The sequence below is a fragment of the Cricetulus griseus genome, chromosome 4 (genome assembly GCF_003668045.3).
Source record: "Cricetulus griseus strain 17A/GY chromosome 4, alternate assembly CriGri-PICRH-1.0, whole genome shotgun sequence".
In the NCBI taxonomy this organism is placed as follows: Eukaryota; Metazoa; Chordata; class Mammalia; order Rodentia; family Cricetidae; genus Cricetulus; species Cricetulus griseus.
The window spans coordinates 201,461,071-201,477,094 of NC_048597.1; the positions used below are offsets into that span (position 1 = coordinate 201,461,071).

At 37.9% G+C, this 16,024-nt stretch overlaps 1 protein-coding gene across 5 annotated transcripts in view; it reads left to right on the forward strand.

Moving 5' to 3' along the window:
- Plscr4 (phospholipid scramblase 4) overlaps positions 1 to 15,636 on the forward strand; it is a 38,868-nt gene extending 23,232 nt beyond the window's left edge. For 4 of the 5 annotated variants that reach the window (XM_027410946.2, XM_027410947.2, XM_027410948.2 and 1 more), the window contains 6 exons: positions 2,633 to 2,856; positions 6,192 to 6,234; positions 7,427 to 7,653; positions 10,922 to 11,083; positions 13,138 to 13,296; positions 13,917 to 15,636. In XM_027410946.2, the coding sequence (XP_027266747.1) occupies positions 2,633 to 2,856; positions 6,192 to 6,234; positions 7,427 to 7,653; positions 10,922 to 11,083; positions 13,138 to 13,296; positions 13,917 to 13,964 (863 nt within the window). In that variant the 3' untranslated portion in view covers positions 13,965 to 15,636. The remainder of the gene's footprint in view (positions 1 to 2,632; positions 2,857 to 6,191; positions 6,235 to 7,426; positions 7,654 to 10,921; positions 11,084 to 13,137; positions 13,297 to 13,916) is intronic. The other variant, XM_027410951.2, reaches the window with a different exon arrangement.
- Positions 15,637 to 16,024: the final 388 nt, after the last annotated feature.

Genomic DNA, 16,024 nt, shown 5'->3' on the forward strand with positions numbered 1-16,024 from the left:
AATTCTTCAGGAAAAGTTTCCTCTTACCAAGTGTGTCAAGTAGACAACCAATGATTAGCCACCACATAAGCCAGTAGAAGAGAATCTAGCGATAAATCCAAAGATACAGCCACTAAAATAGCAAAGTCACAATCATTCATTGTGTTTGGAAGGAGTGGAGACAACCTCTTTCAACAAATGAAGATAGGAAAACAAATGCAATTAGATCTGTATCTCTCACCCTACACACACACACACACACACACACACACACACACACACACACACACACACAAACACACACACAAACACACACATGGGTCAGAGTTGTCTGTGAAACTGCTGAAGAAAAACACTTAAGATAAAAGGCATGGGCAACACATTCCTGGGAAGGACTTCACTATCACAGGAAACACTCCCAAGAATTGACAGGAGGGATCACATGAAATTGAAAAGTTTCTGCACAACAGAGGCCACAAAGAGCAGAATACGCACATCCAACAGAGAGCTAATATCTAGAGTAATTAAAAAGGAACAAAAGCCTAGTGAGTGCATGAGCTAATGACATGAGTGGACAGTTCAGAAGAGTAAATGCAAACAATCCAAAACACTTTTAAAATTTCTTTATGGGGGGCAGTGGGTACAAGGGTCAGAGTGAGTGTGGAGGTCAAAGACCAACTTTGGAAGTTGTTTCTCTTTTCACTGGGTTCTTGGGATTGAACTCGAGTCAGACTTGTACAGCAAGTTGTTTTATGCACTTAGGCATCTGAGTAGCCCCTAAAAATATTTCAAAAGGTGTTCAACATCCTTAGGTTCAGGGATATGCAATGTAGACTTCATTGGTATTCTGTTTTACTCCAGTCAAAATGGCCATTAACTTTTTAGAGAGAGAAAGAGAGAGAGAGAGAGAGAGAGAGAGAGAGAGAGAGACAGACAGAGACAGAGAGAGAGAGTGAGAGAGAAGAGAAGAGAAGAGAAGAGAAGAGAAGAGAAGAGAAGAGAAGAGAAGAGAAGAGAAGAGCAAATGTTGGAGAGAATGTAGAGAAGTCTTCATTTACTGCTGGTCGTCCGAACATGTAAATTCAGGCAGCCATGATAGAAATCACCATGGAACTTTCTAAGAAAGGTGAACAGAACTGCCATGTCATTCCTGGTTATGTACCTGAAGAACTCTAAGAAACAATGCCACAGAGGCACTTGCCTAGATATCCATCAACATTGAAACTAACCTAGATATCCATCAACAGATGAATGGAGAGGAGGACTGATGTAGTATAATCGAATGCATATAAGATGCAAAAAACAGAAAAGCAGATGATTTGGAGAGGGGGTTTACTGTAAGGGAAGAAGAAGGGATGGGGGAGTTATGGGGGATGTTCTTCTGTATATATGTTTCTCTTATTGATTGCTGAATAAAACACTGATTGGCCAGTGGCCAGACAGGAAGGATAGGCAGGGCTACCAGACCAGGAGAAGGCTGGGGGTGGAGGACAGAGAGGGCTGTGATGGGATGCCATGCTGCCCAAGGAGTAACATGCTGGATTATGGGTAAGCCACATCCTCATGGCAATATATAGATTAAGAGAAATCAGTTAATAATTAAGACAGAGTTAGCCAATAAGAAGCCTAGACATCATCTAACAGTTTATAAATTAATATCAGTCTTAAATGTGTTTATTTGTGGCTAATCAGCTGTGGGATCAAGCTGGAAAGAAACTCCATCTACAGAGAATCATAGAGAAGGGAAAAGATGACTAAGAACAAAATGGAATGGCATGTGTGTGAAAATGCCCTAATGAAACCACATTGTATGCGAACTTAAAAGAATGGTATAAAAAGAGTACCAAAGTAGTCAGAATGTTTGAATTCTCCTTTTGCCACATACCAGCTAGTTTCTTTCAGTAAATTATTCAATCTCTGGCCCAAGAAAAATTGCTAGTGCATCTACCTTTAATTCCAGCACTCAGGAGGAAAACAGAGGCAGGTGGATCTCTATAAGTGTAAAACCAACCTCATCTACAGTTTTAGACCATCTGGGATTACAAAGTAAGCCTGTGTCTTTTTAAAAAAATGTTCATACCAAATGTATACATGGATGTAATGATAACAGTGTTACTATAATCACCAACAGGAATATAATCCAAGCATCCTTGAATTAAAGAAAACATACAGTGTGATATCTACCATATTGTAGGATATTGCTCAGTCATATAAAAGAATAAAGTACTGAAAACACTATGAATGTACAATAATGTGGATAGAAGATGAAAACATACAGATGGAGAGAAACCTAGCACACAGGTTATATGTTGTACACTTTTGTGTGTGTGATATACCCATCCTAGATAAACCACAGAGAATGGTTTCAAGAGTGTTTATGCTCAGTAAAGGAGAAGCTTCATACAATAAAAGGCCACCTTGTTTCTCAGTGTGCCAAAGGGCATAATTATGTCACAAGTTTTAAGATGATCAGAAGAACTAATATGTGAATATTCCCCCTAGTACAGTGTTAATATATGGGAGACACTAGGAGATGAAAGGACATGTTTTCTTTAAGAACATTTTGCATCTTTATTTTCTAATGTAAAAATCATACAACTTCCAATACACTAAAGTGATAATACATAATACTTTCATCTGTTTGAGAACACAGGACCTGGTGGACCAGCTGCCCCTACACCTGCAGGCTTGCCGATGGGATACAATATTCCACAGCATCCCGGTGCTATCCCCTTGTACCATCCCACTGGTGGTGCCCATCCTATCCAGTACCAGCCTGGCAAATATCCTATGACGAATCAGCCTGCTCCGGTAATGTGGATGCCAGGGCCAACTCCTATGCCCAGCTGCCCTCCTGGTCTGGAATATTTAGCTCAGGTACCCTAATATATCTAAAGCATTTTCCTGTGAAGAGTGACCATGGGGTATAAACAGAAAGCAAGATTCTGGCAAGGGTGACTAGGGAGATGGTTCACCGATGGGAGAGTCTGGCTTGCTGAGAGCCATGATGGTGGATTTACAGGTAAACAGTGAGAACAATAATGCATTCATAAGATACATAAGTTTGTTTTGAAGCAATAAAGCTGACTTTCAAATTATTCAGTATGGCTTTCTCAAGAAAATTAGAAAAATAAAAATGAGAGTCACAAGTAAAGTGTTCATGTCAAGAAAAAAAAAAGAATAAGGATCAAGAAAAAAAATAAGGAAGAAGAGAGCACTGAACAAGGGGAGATGGGGATCACAAAATGTTCAACCCATGGCTTCTTTGCAACATCTCAGACTCTTTAACATTCCTGAACCCCCTAACACATAAATCTAAGTAAGCATAAGATGTTGCTTCAAGCCAAAATCCATGTCCCCTTCATACAGCACAGTGACTCCCCAATTTCTTGTACATATAAATCACAGAGCTGAAATAAAAGCTAATGTGATAGACAGTTTTTGTACGAATGATATCTAAAATCTGCAAAAGAAAACTTGTTGGCCAAAATAAGATAAAGCTAATTGTGGAAATGCCTTCTGAACTTGTAAATCTGGTTTTCTTTTTGAAAAAGGAAGTATTTAAATACACTGTTTTGCAAGGCATCCCAATTTTATGTGTTCTGATGTAGTTAAACCAAACACTCTTGGAGTTGACATATGTCAGTTTTTAGTTGTCTGTGTAGGAGGGACTTGTTAGGCTTATGTGTTGAAAATCAAAGATAGACTGTTGCATTGCTAATACATGAAAATCAACAGGGTTAGATAAGAAAACATTTGAATTTTACATGAATGAAATTTCTTGATAAAGTTTCTTGAGCAAACTTTTGATGAAATATAAAATCCATTCACAGGAAGTGGTAGATGCATTTACTATTCTAAAAGGCTTTCAGAAGTGACTGTAGTGAGTCACACTAGAAATCTCCATTTCTCTAATGAAATCGCCTTTTGAAATACGAAATTTTTTGCAAAGGCCATCTCAATTTCTGCTTTTACTTTGAGAGCAAATCAGTGTATTTTTTTAAAAAAAGATTTATTTATTATGTATACATTTTTCTGCTTGTATGCATGCTTGGACACCAGAAGAGGGCACCAGATCTCATTATAGATGGTTGTGAGCCACCATGTGGTGCTGGGAATTAACAGCTTAACAGCTGATCTATCTCTCCAGTCTGTGTGTATTATTTTTTATGAATTCTATTTTCCCTTTCAGGAATTATTTGAGTTTAAAACAAATGAAAAAGTAAAGTGTGGTGTCAAACAAACCTGGTTTTTCTCCTCTCTGCCCTTTACTTACTTTAGCCTTGTAGTCTTCATCATCCATGAAGTGGTTTAATCAAGGGCAGACTGTCACATTGTGAGAAGCTTTAGTGGATAAACTTGTAATGGCCATCATGCTGCTGGCACACAGAGGCATGTCCTACAGATGCTGGCTCTGGACATTCTTAGTTACACCGTCTTGAATCATTTCCCTGTCAGGTGGTTTGAGACGGCAAGTACAGGTCATGTGATACTTAGTTAAGACTTCCAAGAACCCTTATCCATTCACTGAAGCTTTAGAATATTTCCAGAGCCCTGTATTTGCCTGTGACTCCACGTGTTTGTCTAGTCCCTCCTGGCACAGCGCCTAGGAAACTTCCACATCAGCAGTAATCAGAACATTTTGCCCTTCTGTAGACATTTTTACCACATAGTAATAGCTTTTATTTTTATTTCTGTATTTTAATTTCTTAGTATTTTACAAAAGGAGCTGCAAACAATTGTAGGAGTCATTTTGATATCTTATATGAAATGACCCCTTATTAGTTTATAAGTTTTACATTAAACATGGATATATAGGATATTCTCCTATGTCTTTTTGTAACTAATCACACAATATCATCCATAGCCAGTTGTTTTTAATCTTTTTACATTCATGTAGCTTTCATTATTTAATGAATTTTGATACATTGCAACATTTTAGGTAGCTTTCTATGATCGTGATTATGAATGGTCTAATGATATAAAGGATTTGTATTTATGTTGATTCATATCTGTCTGTCACAGAGGAGATGGTGTATATTTTCTGGGATTCTCTGAATGGGAACAGATAATAAAGCCATCAAACTGTTCAAAGTAATTCCAATACTGTTCAATTAGAAGTTCTCTAATGTTGTTTTTAACCTTCCTTTTCATGAACTGTTGTCTTAGAATGTTTCCTCCCCTTACTCCAGATCCTACTTACATGGTGCTATCCCCATGCATCCACACTAAAGTATGCACTTGGGCAAGAACCTGGTGTTAGTGAATGCAAATCCATGTGTTTAACCACTTTGAGAGGTTCTCAGGAAATAATGTGAAGCAGAGATCCTATTCAGGCTTGCTTTGGCTTGTTTACCTTCCCTAAACCACAAGAGCATTGCATGTTGTGTCTAGTCTGTGTTAAGTCATCCTGACTTGCTTCTATGTGAACATCTCAGAGAAGCTGATAGAGCAATAACTTAAGATCATTTACATGTACCTGGGCTCCTCAATGTATTATCACTGTAGAAAACAGATGTTTTCCTGATGTCAGTCATCTCTCTATTTTTTTTTCAAGAGAAAATTTCATTTATCTGTAATTAGAAATAAATATTTCACAATATATAATTACATATTGTTTTATGATTAATCACGATGTTTTGTGTTCAATTTACAACAGCGAAAATACATCCTGCATATCAGACTTTTACATTACAATTCATAACAGTAGCAAAATTATAGTTATGAAGTCTGCTCTCTGATCTTTAATGTGGAACTACCTGGCAGTGTATTTTTTTATTTAGACACCTCTGCTAATATCCATCTAATTGGATGCAGATGAGATAATCTCAACTGATTAAATTTTTACATTCCATTCAATTTTCAAAGAGATATTTGGCATCAATTGATACATTTTAGTTATTTTTATTTTACTTCATGCACATGGGTATTTCGCCTGCATATGTATCTGTGTACCACTTCCATCCTGGTACCCAGAAGCGAATGTCTGTTTCCCTAGAACTGGAGTTACAGATGGTTGTGAGCAACCATGTGGTTCCGGGAGCCACTCACACATCCTCTGGAAATGCAGCTGGTGTCCTTAAGGCAGAGCCAACTCTCCAGCTCCTGACTGATACATTTTAATACTGTGTCATCAAGTTCTTTTGTCTTGATAATTAAAATTAATTCTGGCTTTCTGTCTTCTTCTAATTGCTTTTGTTCTGTTCCCACAGTTGGACAACATACATGTTCTTCAGCATTTTGAGCCTCTGGAATGTACGTATAATTGTGTTTTGACTAGCATTGTGTTTTAATGACCAGTATTTTAATCAGATGGAAATTTGTATTATTTTATACCTAGTGCCTTATTTTATGTCCATGAGCTTTTAGTGATTCAAAGGCAGAAGACTATCCTCTATTAACTTTTCTTCACAAAAGCAATAAAATGAATTTTCTATGTAGTTTTATTAACCAGTACTCCACAGACTGATGGTTTTAAACCCAGAAAGGACTGACATCTAATCTGGTTAGTCCCTGGTATCATTTGTCCAGTTTTTTTTCTCTGCGTTCATCTTATTCAGATGAGAACAAGAAGGTGGGAGGTGAACTGAGCTAGCTAGAGCCCCCTGCTCCACTACAGTCATTGGCACAGAGAAAACAAACCAAGACTCCTGAGTTCTAGTCTGTGGCTGTTGTAGGGGAACCTGTAGCCATGCCTGCTTAGGGGCTGGCTACAGGTTTGCCTGACCACGCCCGTGGCTACAGGTTCCCCTACAGGCTGTTGCTATGGAAGTCTGGATAAATGATCCCAGTCAGGTGATGCTCTGCTGTTCTCCATTTCCCTGCAGAATTACTCGTTCTTTCTTGGTGTAGGAGCTGGACATGCCCCTCTGGGCACTACTCAGGGCTTTGGTTGTTCTGGATTTGTTTTCTTATCTGCAAGGAGTGTGTCCCTAGTCATTTCATCAATTTCATGTGCCAATTAATTCATGGTCTGATGTGTGATTCATTAAAATGGTCTTATTATGAAAATTTTCTGGATTCTTTTATTCCAGGAATGTTATATTAACTATTACTTTTATGTGGGAAAAATTTTAAAAAATAATTTAATATTAAACTTAGCAATTGTTCTAAACTTTTAAAACACTCAACCCTCATGGGTCACATGGTTGTATTTTATCTGAAAGTTTAAAGAAAAAACTATTTGGTTTTCAGTCCTAACTGTTGTTCTGTTGTTGATGTTGTTGTTGTTGTTGTTGGTCTTCTTCTTCTTCTTCTTCTTCTTCTTCTTCTTCTTCTTCTTCTTCTTCTTCTTCTTCTTCTTCTTCTTCTTTGTCTTCTTCTTCTTCTTTGTCTTCGTCTTCTCTCTCTCTTTCTCTCTCTCCTTCCTTTCTTTTTATAGCAAAGGCTTCTTGAGGCCTGTTTGACTTGTTCTAATCTAAAATTCTTTTGTCATTCTAACTTTTAGTGATAACAGGGTTTGAAACTAATAATAGATATGATATCAAAAACAACATAGACCAGATGGTATACATTGTTACTGAAGACACAGATGACTACACCAGGAATGCCTATCGGAACCTCCGACCCTTCGTGCTCCGGGTCACTGACTGCCTGGGCCGAGAGATCATGACCATGCAGAGGCCTTTCCGATGTACCTGCTGTTGCTTCTGCTGCTCCTGTGCAAGGCAAGAGGTCAGAGAACAGGAGTGGAATAGACACTTGTGCCTGATCTGCCCTTTACAGTGTGGTTGGTCTTCTCCTTTCCATATACTACATGGGATGGAAATTTCTGACCCTACAATAAAGAACAAAACAGAAACTGGCCAGTGGGGAGGGAGAAAGCTGTCAAAGGACAGAATTTCAGTTTTCCTCTATCTCTTCAACTGAGAGGTGGGGGTCAAGTACAACTTGAGTCTGTCTTGTGAATAGCTACTGTCCGATGGATTAGGTACTTACAGGGATGGACTGTAGTCACATGGTATGTAATGGTACCAACATATTCACCAGATGACAAATTGGGAAGGGCTTTTGATTGTAGTACCCATCACAGCCTACACCTTTGTGCAAAAGAAAAAGAAAAAAAAAGCAGAACAAGACTTAAAAGTAGACAGAATGCCAGACTGGAGTGCTCTACCCATAGCAAAGCTAGACCTACAGTGCAAATGCTCTGTATTGTGGTTTGATGTCTCCCCTTTGATATATGCAGGCTCAGAAAAAAAATTACTGAAAAGAAAACTGCATATGTCATAGACTCTGTGAGTTCATGTGCATTTGTCCTGTTGTGCTAAGAAGATGCTGTTTCCTGAGAGTCTTTCGTCACCTCTGGTTCTTAGAAGTTTTTCACCTTCTCTTCAGAATAGATCCTAAGGCTTGAGGTCCGGGTGTTGATGAAGACATTCCATTTAGGACTGAGTGCTCCAAAGTCTCTTACTTGCTGCATATTGTCCAGTTGTGTGTGTCTATGGTAATTCTCATCTACTTCGAGAAGCCTCAATGATGAGGGTCAAGTCATGCTCTGATCTGTTGCTATTGTAATATGTTCTTTTAGCACAATAATAGCAGATTTTCCTCTATGCCCATGACCTATCTAGTCTCATGGTCTTGGACATTTAGATCCCTGAAATGGATCACAAAGTATGATCTTCTTTACAGGTTCTTGAATTCAGCTTCCAATATTTTACTGGTGGTTTCTGTCTGTTGAGCAGGAGAGTTGCTCTGTAGTTTCCTTTTATGTTCTGCCTTTATTTGGTTGTGGTACCAGGGTACTACCATTGCTCAATCAATTTGATGGTTTCATTTACTCTCTATTTTGAAAAATAGTTTAAGACATTAACTAGTCCTTGAAAGTTCAGTAGAATTTAACTCTGCATCTGTCCAGTCCTAGACTTTTCTTTAGTAAGAAGATGGAGTAGTGACTGCTTTAATCTCATTGCTTGTCTGCATAAATTATGTATATCTTCCGGATTTAATTTTGACAGGCCATGTATTTAGCTGCTTGGAAAGTTTTCCTATCATTGCCAAAGTGTACTTCTGGATTACATTGGATTTTGTTTTGGACATCTCTCTTGTCTCTAATTTTATTAATTTATGACCTCTTTTTATTTTGGTTCATATAGTTAGGGATTTTTCAAACTTGCTTTTCTTTTCAAAAAAGAAAATATTTTAGTTGATTCTGTGTCTCCTTTTAGTCCCTATTTCATCAATCTCTACATTAATCTGTATGATTACTTGCTATTTGCTTCACTTTGGATTTGACTTCCTGTTGATTTTTTAGAATTTTGAGTGGATCATTTGATTTTTAATGCAAGCTCTCCCAGCTGTAATATTTCCCTTAGAACTTCCCTGTCTGTGTCCTGGTGGTCTGAGAAGCTTTGTTGATGTTTTAGTTTGAATCTATTACTGTTTCAATTTTTCCCTTGATTTCTTCACTGATTCAGTATTCATTGAAAATGTGCAAATATTTGTATAATTTCTATAATTTTCCTTATTGTTGGTTCTAGTTTTATTCTTTTGTGACCTGACAGAATATAAGGAATTGATGTAATTCTGTTTATAAGGAATTGTTTCAATTCTCTTGTCATTGTTGAGCCTTGCTTTATGGTCTTACAGTGTCACCAATTTTAAAGTTTTGGTTCTAGGGAACTATCAAATTCAATGTTTTGTATAGTTACAAATTTGTATATATGAACAATGGCTCTGGCAATGCAAGTCCTGACAGCTTTGATAAAATTTTAATGCATGGGTAATTAAGTACAACAGCACAGTGTACAATGTTTTAAAAATCTTTAATAAAGTGCTATTGTCTACCTCCACATGCAAGCTTTTAACTGTTATAGCAAGCAGCTCCCCCACTTCCATCAGCAGTTTTACTTTTTGTGGTTTGGTTACTATAGACAAATATAGTCTGAAATATTAATAACAAGTTCCAGAAATAAACAATTCATACGCTGAATAATGTGGTGAATTCTGGATCTTGATTTATTGTTTTGTGCAGAGTATCCAAGGTATAACTGCATACACACAGAGGCAGTTGAAAGACTACATTCATATAATTTCTATTGTAGGACAGAGTATTGTAGCTATTCTATAGCTAATGGTTCTTGTTGGTACTGTACTGCAACCAAATGATAAATAACTTTGCTGTAGGTGGAGTTTAATGACTATAGGCATGTGTTTATTGTAAAGTATGCTATATTTTGGGTTCAGAACTATCCCTATTTAAGACATCAACCAATGTCTTGGAATGCATTCCCATCAAATGGGGAATACTTTCATACAAATTTCACAGTGCTTCTTTCTCCTTTGTTTTTTTTATTTGTTGTAGTTGTCATGTAGATTTAGTTTTGCTGGGTCTGATTTATTAAGTTAACTACTCCTATTATACATGAAACTCCTAAATGAAACAAAGGCTGTTATTACATTTTTTCTGTTTTCTTTTTTTTCAAGACAGGGTTTCTCTGTGTAGCCCTGGATGTCCTGGAACTCTCTCTGTAGACCAAGCTGACCTCAAACTCACAGAGATCCACCTGCCTTTGCCTCCTAAGAGCTGGGATTAAAGGCGGGCACCACTACTGCCTGCTCAAAGGCCTTTATTACAGCACAGCATCATGAATGCCAGTACATTCATGTAAGGTCCTCTCTGCCTCAGGTCCTTCAGGATTGACTGTGTGACAATGCTGTATGTCCTGTTAGGAACACTGGTGGAATCTTACATCAAGCAGTTGAGCAGTTATTCGTTAAGCCTTTTCTTTGTCCCACAGTAAAACATGACCTCGTCTCTTTAGAGTCCTCTTGGAAATACAACCCTGCAAATGGCCCCAGGGAAACATGAGTCTGTCCCTAACATAAATTCCCCCTTGCCCTAGAATGACCAAGAGCATGTTCAGGTGTGTGCACATGAGTGGCATAGTTATGCATTGTACAATACAACATCATAACTTCTGTTACTTTTCATATGCAGCTGGAAGTGCAGTGTCCTCCTGGTGTCACCATTGGATTTGTTGCAGAACACTGGAACTTATGCAGAGCCACTTACAGCATCCAAAATCAGAAGAAAGAGAATGTGATGAGAGTGCGTGGTCCATGTGCAACCTATGGCTGTGGTTCAGATTCCGTTTTTGAGGTAGATATATATATATATATAATATATATATATATATATTATATATATATATATAGAGAGAGAGAGAGAGAGAGAGAGATATCTATCTATCTCTCTCTCTCTCTCTCTCTCTCTATATATATATATATATATATATATATAGAAATTTTGCTTCTACATTTTCCATTATGACCTCAAACCATTCTTCTTGTCTTAACCAGTTTTTCACATGAATGAGTCAAATGGTATGAAGAAAGAGTTAATTGCAAGTGTTCACTTGGTTTCTCATGGTTACTTGATATTTTCCACAATGTGAGTGGCGCTGCCTTTTTAAAACATTTTTTTTCCAATTTAGAACATTAAACTTTTGGGAGTAAACAGCCTGATTGGATCAATAATTGAATATATATATATATATATATTTCTCCCCAATGATTTCTAAAATGGGAATATAGGTTTTATATGTAAAAATCTAGCAAACCCCAGTACTTAAGGAATTCATAAGGGCATGGATATAATGAATGACTGGGTTGTATTATAATATTTTCTCAAAACAGAGTGGTCTAATAAAGAAAAGGGATACCAGCCTACAGGATACAACCCTAGAGAACCTAGGTAACAAAGAAGACCCTGAGAGAGACATCTGCCTAGGAAGGGGGGAATACAGATCTCCTGAGTAAACTGGGAATGTGGGGGAGCAGGGAATAGGGTGGAAGGGCAGAGAGGAGGAGGGTAGGGGAATGGAGAAAATGCATAGCTCAATTTAAAATTTTTTTCATAAAAGGAAAAATATGTGAAAAAATTAAAAAGAGTGGTTTTGTGTTTGTTTGTTTGTTTGTTTGTTTGTTTGTTCTTGCCTTTTGCATTTTTCCCAGGGACTGCCAAAGAAATTGTTAAAATAAAAGTCTTGAGGTTTGGGAGGGTTTCTCAAAGCCTTTTAACAGGATGAGGCTTGACATACACTAAACTTATTCCCTCTCCTGCTTCCTATGACACAAAAAGCTTTCTAGCTTTTATTTTATGTCATCATGTAATGAAACATGCCTCACTTATTAAGAGTCAAGACTGGACAGGTGAAACCCACAGAAACAGCTGACCTGAACAAGGGGGAGCCCATGGACCCCAGACTGCTGTCTGGGTGGCTAGCACAGAACTGATCCAGACCCCTGAACATTGATGTCAATGAGGAGGCCTCAGCACTCTATGGGGCCCCTGGTAGTAGATCAGTATTTATCCCTGGCCGAAGAAAGGACTTTGGGAGCCCATTCCATGTGGAGGGATGCTTTCTCAGCCTGGACACATTGGGGAGGGCCTAGGCCCTCCCAAGATGGTATGACAGACTTTGGGGATCCCCATGGAGGGCCTTACCCCCCTGGGGAGCAGAGGGGGGATGGTGTAGGGAGCTGGTGGGGGAAGAGGGGAGGGAGAGGGAGAAGGGATTAACATGTGAAACAGGCTTGTTTCTAATTTGAACTAAAAAAAAAATTCTTTGGAAAAAAAAAAGTTGTATAGAAAATGTCAGCAAACCAGATTTCCAGTGCAGATTGTGTGTGATCATTTCATTACAGAGGGACTTTAGAAGCTATGTATGAGGTATTTCTACTGTCAAATGTCAGGGCCCCTCTTTTAGAAGTTGGAACCCATTCTTATACATAGATACACTCAGAAGGGTAGATTTGGCCCACAGGGGCTTGAGTGGTGTTCACTGTATAGTATTACCCCTTAGTTTTGTTTGGAGGTTTCCTTGGTTGGAAATGGTTTCCCATCCCCAAATTATCACCCTCTGCTACGTAAATGAATTTAATCATCAATACAAACCATACCTTCTGACAAAGTCCCCAGAAGATGTATTTAAGAGTGAGGAAAAGTCACAAGACTGAGGGTTTTAAGATACATCCCAGCTCAGTTACACAAAGTTTCAGGACACTTAATCTTAGGGGTCCTCATTTGAAATTATGTCATTAGTGTTTTTTCCGGTATTCTATATTATCATATCACAAACTGCTTCTAAGAAGACATACACATGTCCCTTTATGCTTTTCAGCCATCCTAAAGTCCCACTCTTGGCATTGCAGGTCAACTCTCTAGATGGAGCATCTAACATCGGCAGTATTATCAGAAAGTGGAATGGCTTTCTATCAACAATGGGAGATGCTGACCACTTTGAGATTCGCTTCCCTTTGGACCTGGATGTGACGATGAAAGCGATGATTTTCGGCACTTGCTTCCTCATTGTAAGCCTTACACTGTGGGCCCATTTCTTCTGATGAGCAGTATTTTTTAGAAGAAAATTCATTTTGAAACTTAGCTAGCTTCTGTCTGTGCCACCTCTAGGCACAGGTTGGCACTTGGTACCTAGATTTACTCATTTGTAGCAGGGAGAAAAATAATGGCATTGCAGAGTGACGAATCTTAACTGGGTAAAGGCTGCTGGACACACCTGGAAGGTGTCATACAGACAGTGGACGCAGTAATCATCATTTCCTATTAGTTATTTTCTCACTACTTCAAAACAGCTGTCCCATGATAATTAATGTAATAAAATAACTACAGAGCAGCTGCCCCTTTCCTCTTTCCAGTCAACTGCAATCATGCTCATTAGTGTTACATCATCCTAAGTTTTACTAAGGTTCTCCTTCAGTTAATGATAAAAATGCTCACTATGAAAAGCATATGATCCACTTGCATTCTCATACATTAGTCGTGCTCATGAATGTTTTAGATTTATTTTTTTTTACTGGAATACGATGCTCTCATGATAAATTACAAAGGAAATATATTATATGCATTAATATAATTATTTCTATCTGTCATTCATTTCTCAATCTAAATATAATACCCTTTCCAATTTCAGGACTTCATGTACTTTGAAAGGACTCCTACACGGCGTTCATCAAGATAGAGGGATCAAGCAAAGAACCAGTTGAAAACAAAATTAGAGAAATGTGCGTTGGGCTCACAGCCAGCCTTCAGTTATTTGCAAGTATCTTTATCTGGCTTGAACATTGCTTTCACTGGTATAAGTTCAAAGATGCAGTCAGGACACATGTCCCAGTCGAGTATTTGGATTCTTGGGACACTATTAGCCAAGTAAACATAAACAGTGCAAGCAATAAACAAACAGCACATGAGCTATGGAAAAATGAAGCCCTTAGTTCTCAACTTAACAGGCAGTAACACATCTTCTGTGTCTGTCTGTCCCTCTCTTCTTTGTCAAGAGGGCAAACTTGATTCCAGGTGACAGGACTTTCACAATTAATCGTCGTCTTTAGGACTCAAAAGGCACACAGAAATAACGTGCTTTAACAAGCAAAGAAAATACTTCTTGTGGGCATGTATCAGAAGTGTGTTCTGCAACATTCATAAAAGTTCATGAAGTTCTCTGTGGGGAATTTGACTTTATTACAAAAGAAAGTGTGTTTTATGCTTCAGTTTTTACTTGCCACAAGTATGTCTTCATCTCTTCAGCTGCATAATTTGAAGCTAACTATTCATGAAGGCAGGATGAGGCTACTAGGGAAAGTTGGCCAGAGCCACAACCAAATAAGATCTTCACATCTTAGGGCTTTGGTGCTTGAGTACTAACTTTGGACATTTACTTACTTGGCACATTTAGCATCACAGACACTTTCGATCTGAATTTTTATCCAGAAGTCTAGGATTATGTATTGTATCTTTGTATCTCACATGACACTTTTTCAAAACCAGTCTAATGACCAGGATGTTTATAATGACAAACAGTTTATAAAAACTGAATGTATAAATCTTATCATTGTTTACCATTGCTTTACTGCATTCCATGTCAAACAACTCTTTACAAACAAACAATAGGAAAACACAGTAAATATGTTGCCTTCAAATTCTCCCCAGATTGTCAACGAACACTATGGAGGATCAGCTGAGCACTTGTATGTACCAAGGATGGTGTATGTGTGAATATAATAATTAGTGAGTCTCTCATCTTGGCACGTGGACTGTGTTCTTTCATGGATGTATTCTTTTAGAGCTTATTTAATGAAGATTAAATGTTCTTAGGTTGGGTTATCCTGAGAGAAGAGTCTTAGCTGATAGCTCTTTTTGAAATAAATGACAGGTGCTTCACTTTTACTTATACTAACCTTTTTATGATAAAGATTGTTTTACTACATTATTTGTAAAAATTCTTTACTTGCCATTGTTCATTTTTATAAAAAATTAAGATATATGAACTGTTTTCTAAAATAATAAATACCTTATATTTTAAAATGCAACTCAAATAGTAACTAGACACACCTGCTTTCTGTAGTACTTACTTATATATTGCATATAAACCAGATTAAGAGAGCTTGTGTATGAACTTGTCATTTTACCCACCCTGGCCTTACATTGATAGTGCAGGTCAGGTACTTTACATTTCTGTTGCATATTTTAGTGTTTGTGATACTAATATATCTCTAACTGAAAATTCCTTAATATAATAAGGTGTCATATTTTAATGTAATGTAATTTGTGCAATTCCTGTATCTCATAATGGAATTTATTGTATGAAATTAACCACCTTAACTAAAAAGATAAACAAAACTTTTTTCATTTTATTCTTTTTTATTTTAATTAGAAAAAAAAATTTTACATGTCAACCCCAGGTCCTTCTCCCTCCCCTTCTCCCCTGCCCCCCCCCAACTAACACCCTATCTATCCCATACCCTTTCTGCTCCCCAGCGAAGGTAAGGCCTTCCATGGGGGTCTTCAAAATCTGTCTTATTCTTTGGGATAGGGCCTAGGTAAACCGCCTTGTGTCTAGGCTCAGGGAGTATCCCTCCATGTGGGATGGGCTCCCAAAGTTCATTCCTATGCTAGGGATAAGTATTGATCCACTACAAGAGGTCCCATAGATTTCCAAGATCTCCTCACTGACACCTACATTCAGGGGGTCTGGATTAGTCCCGTGCTGGTTTCCCAGCTATCAGTCTGGGGACCAAGGGC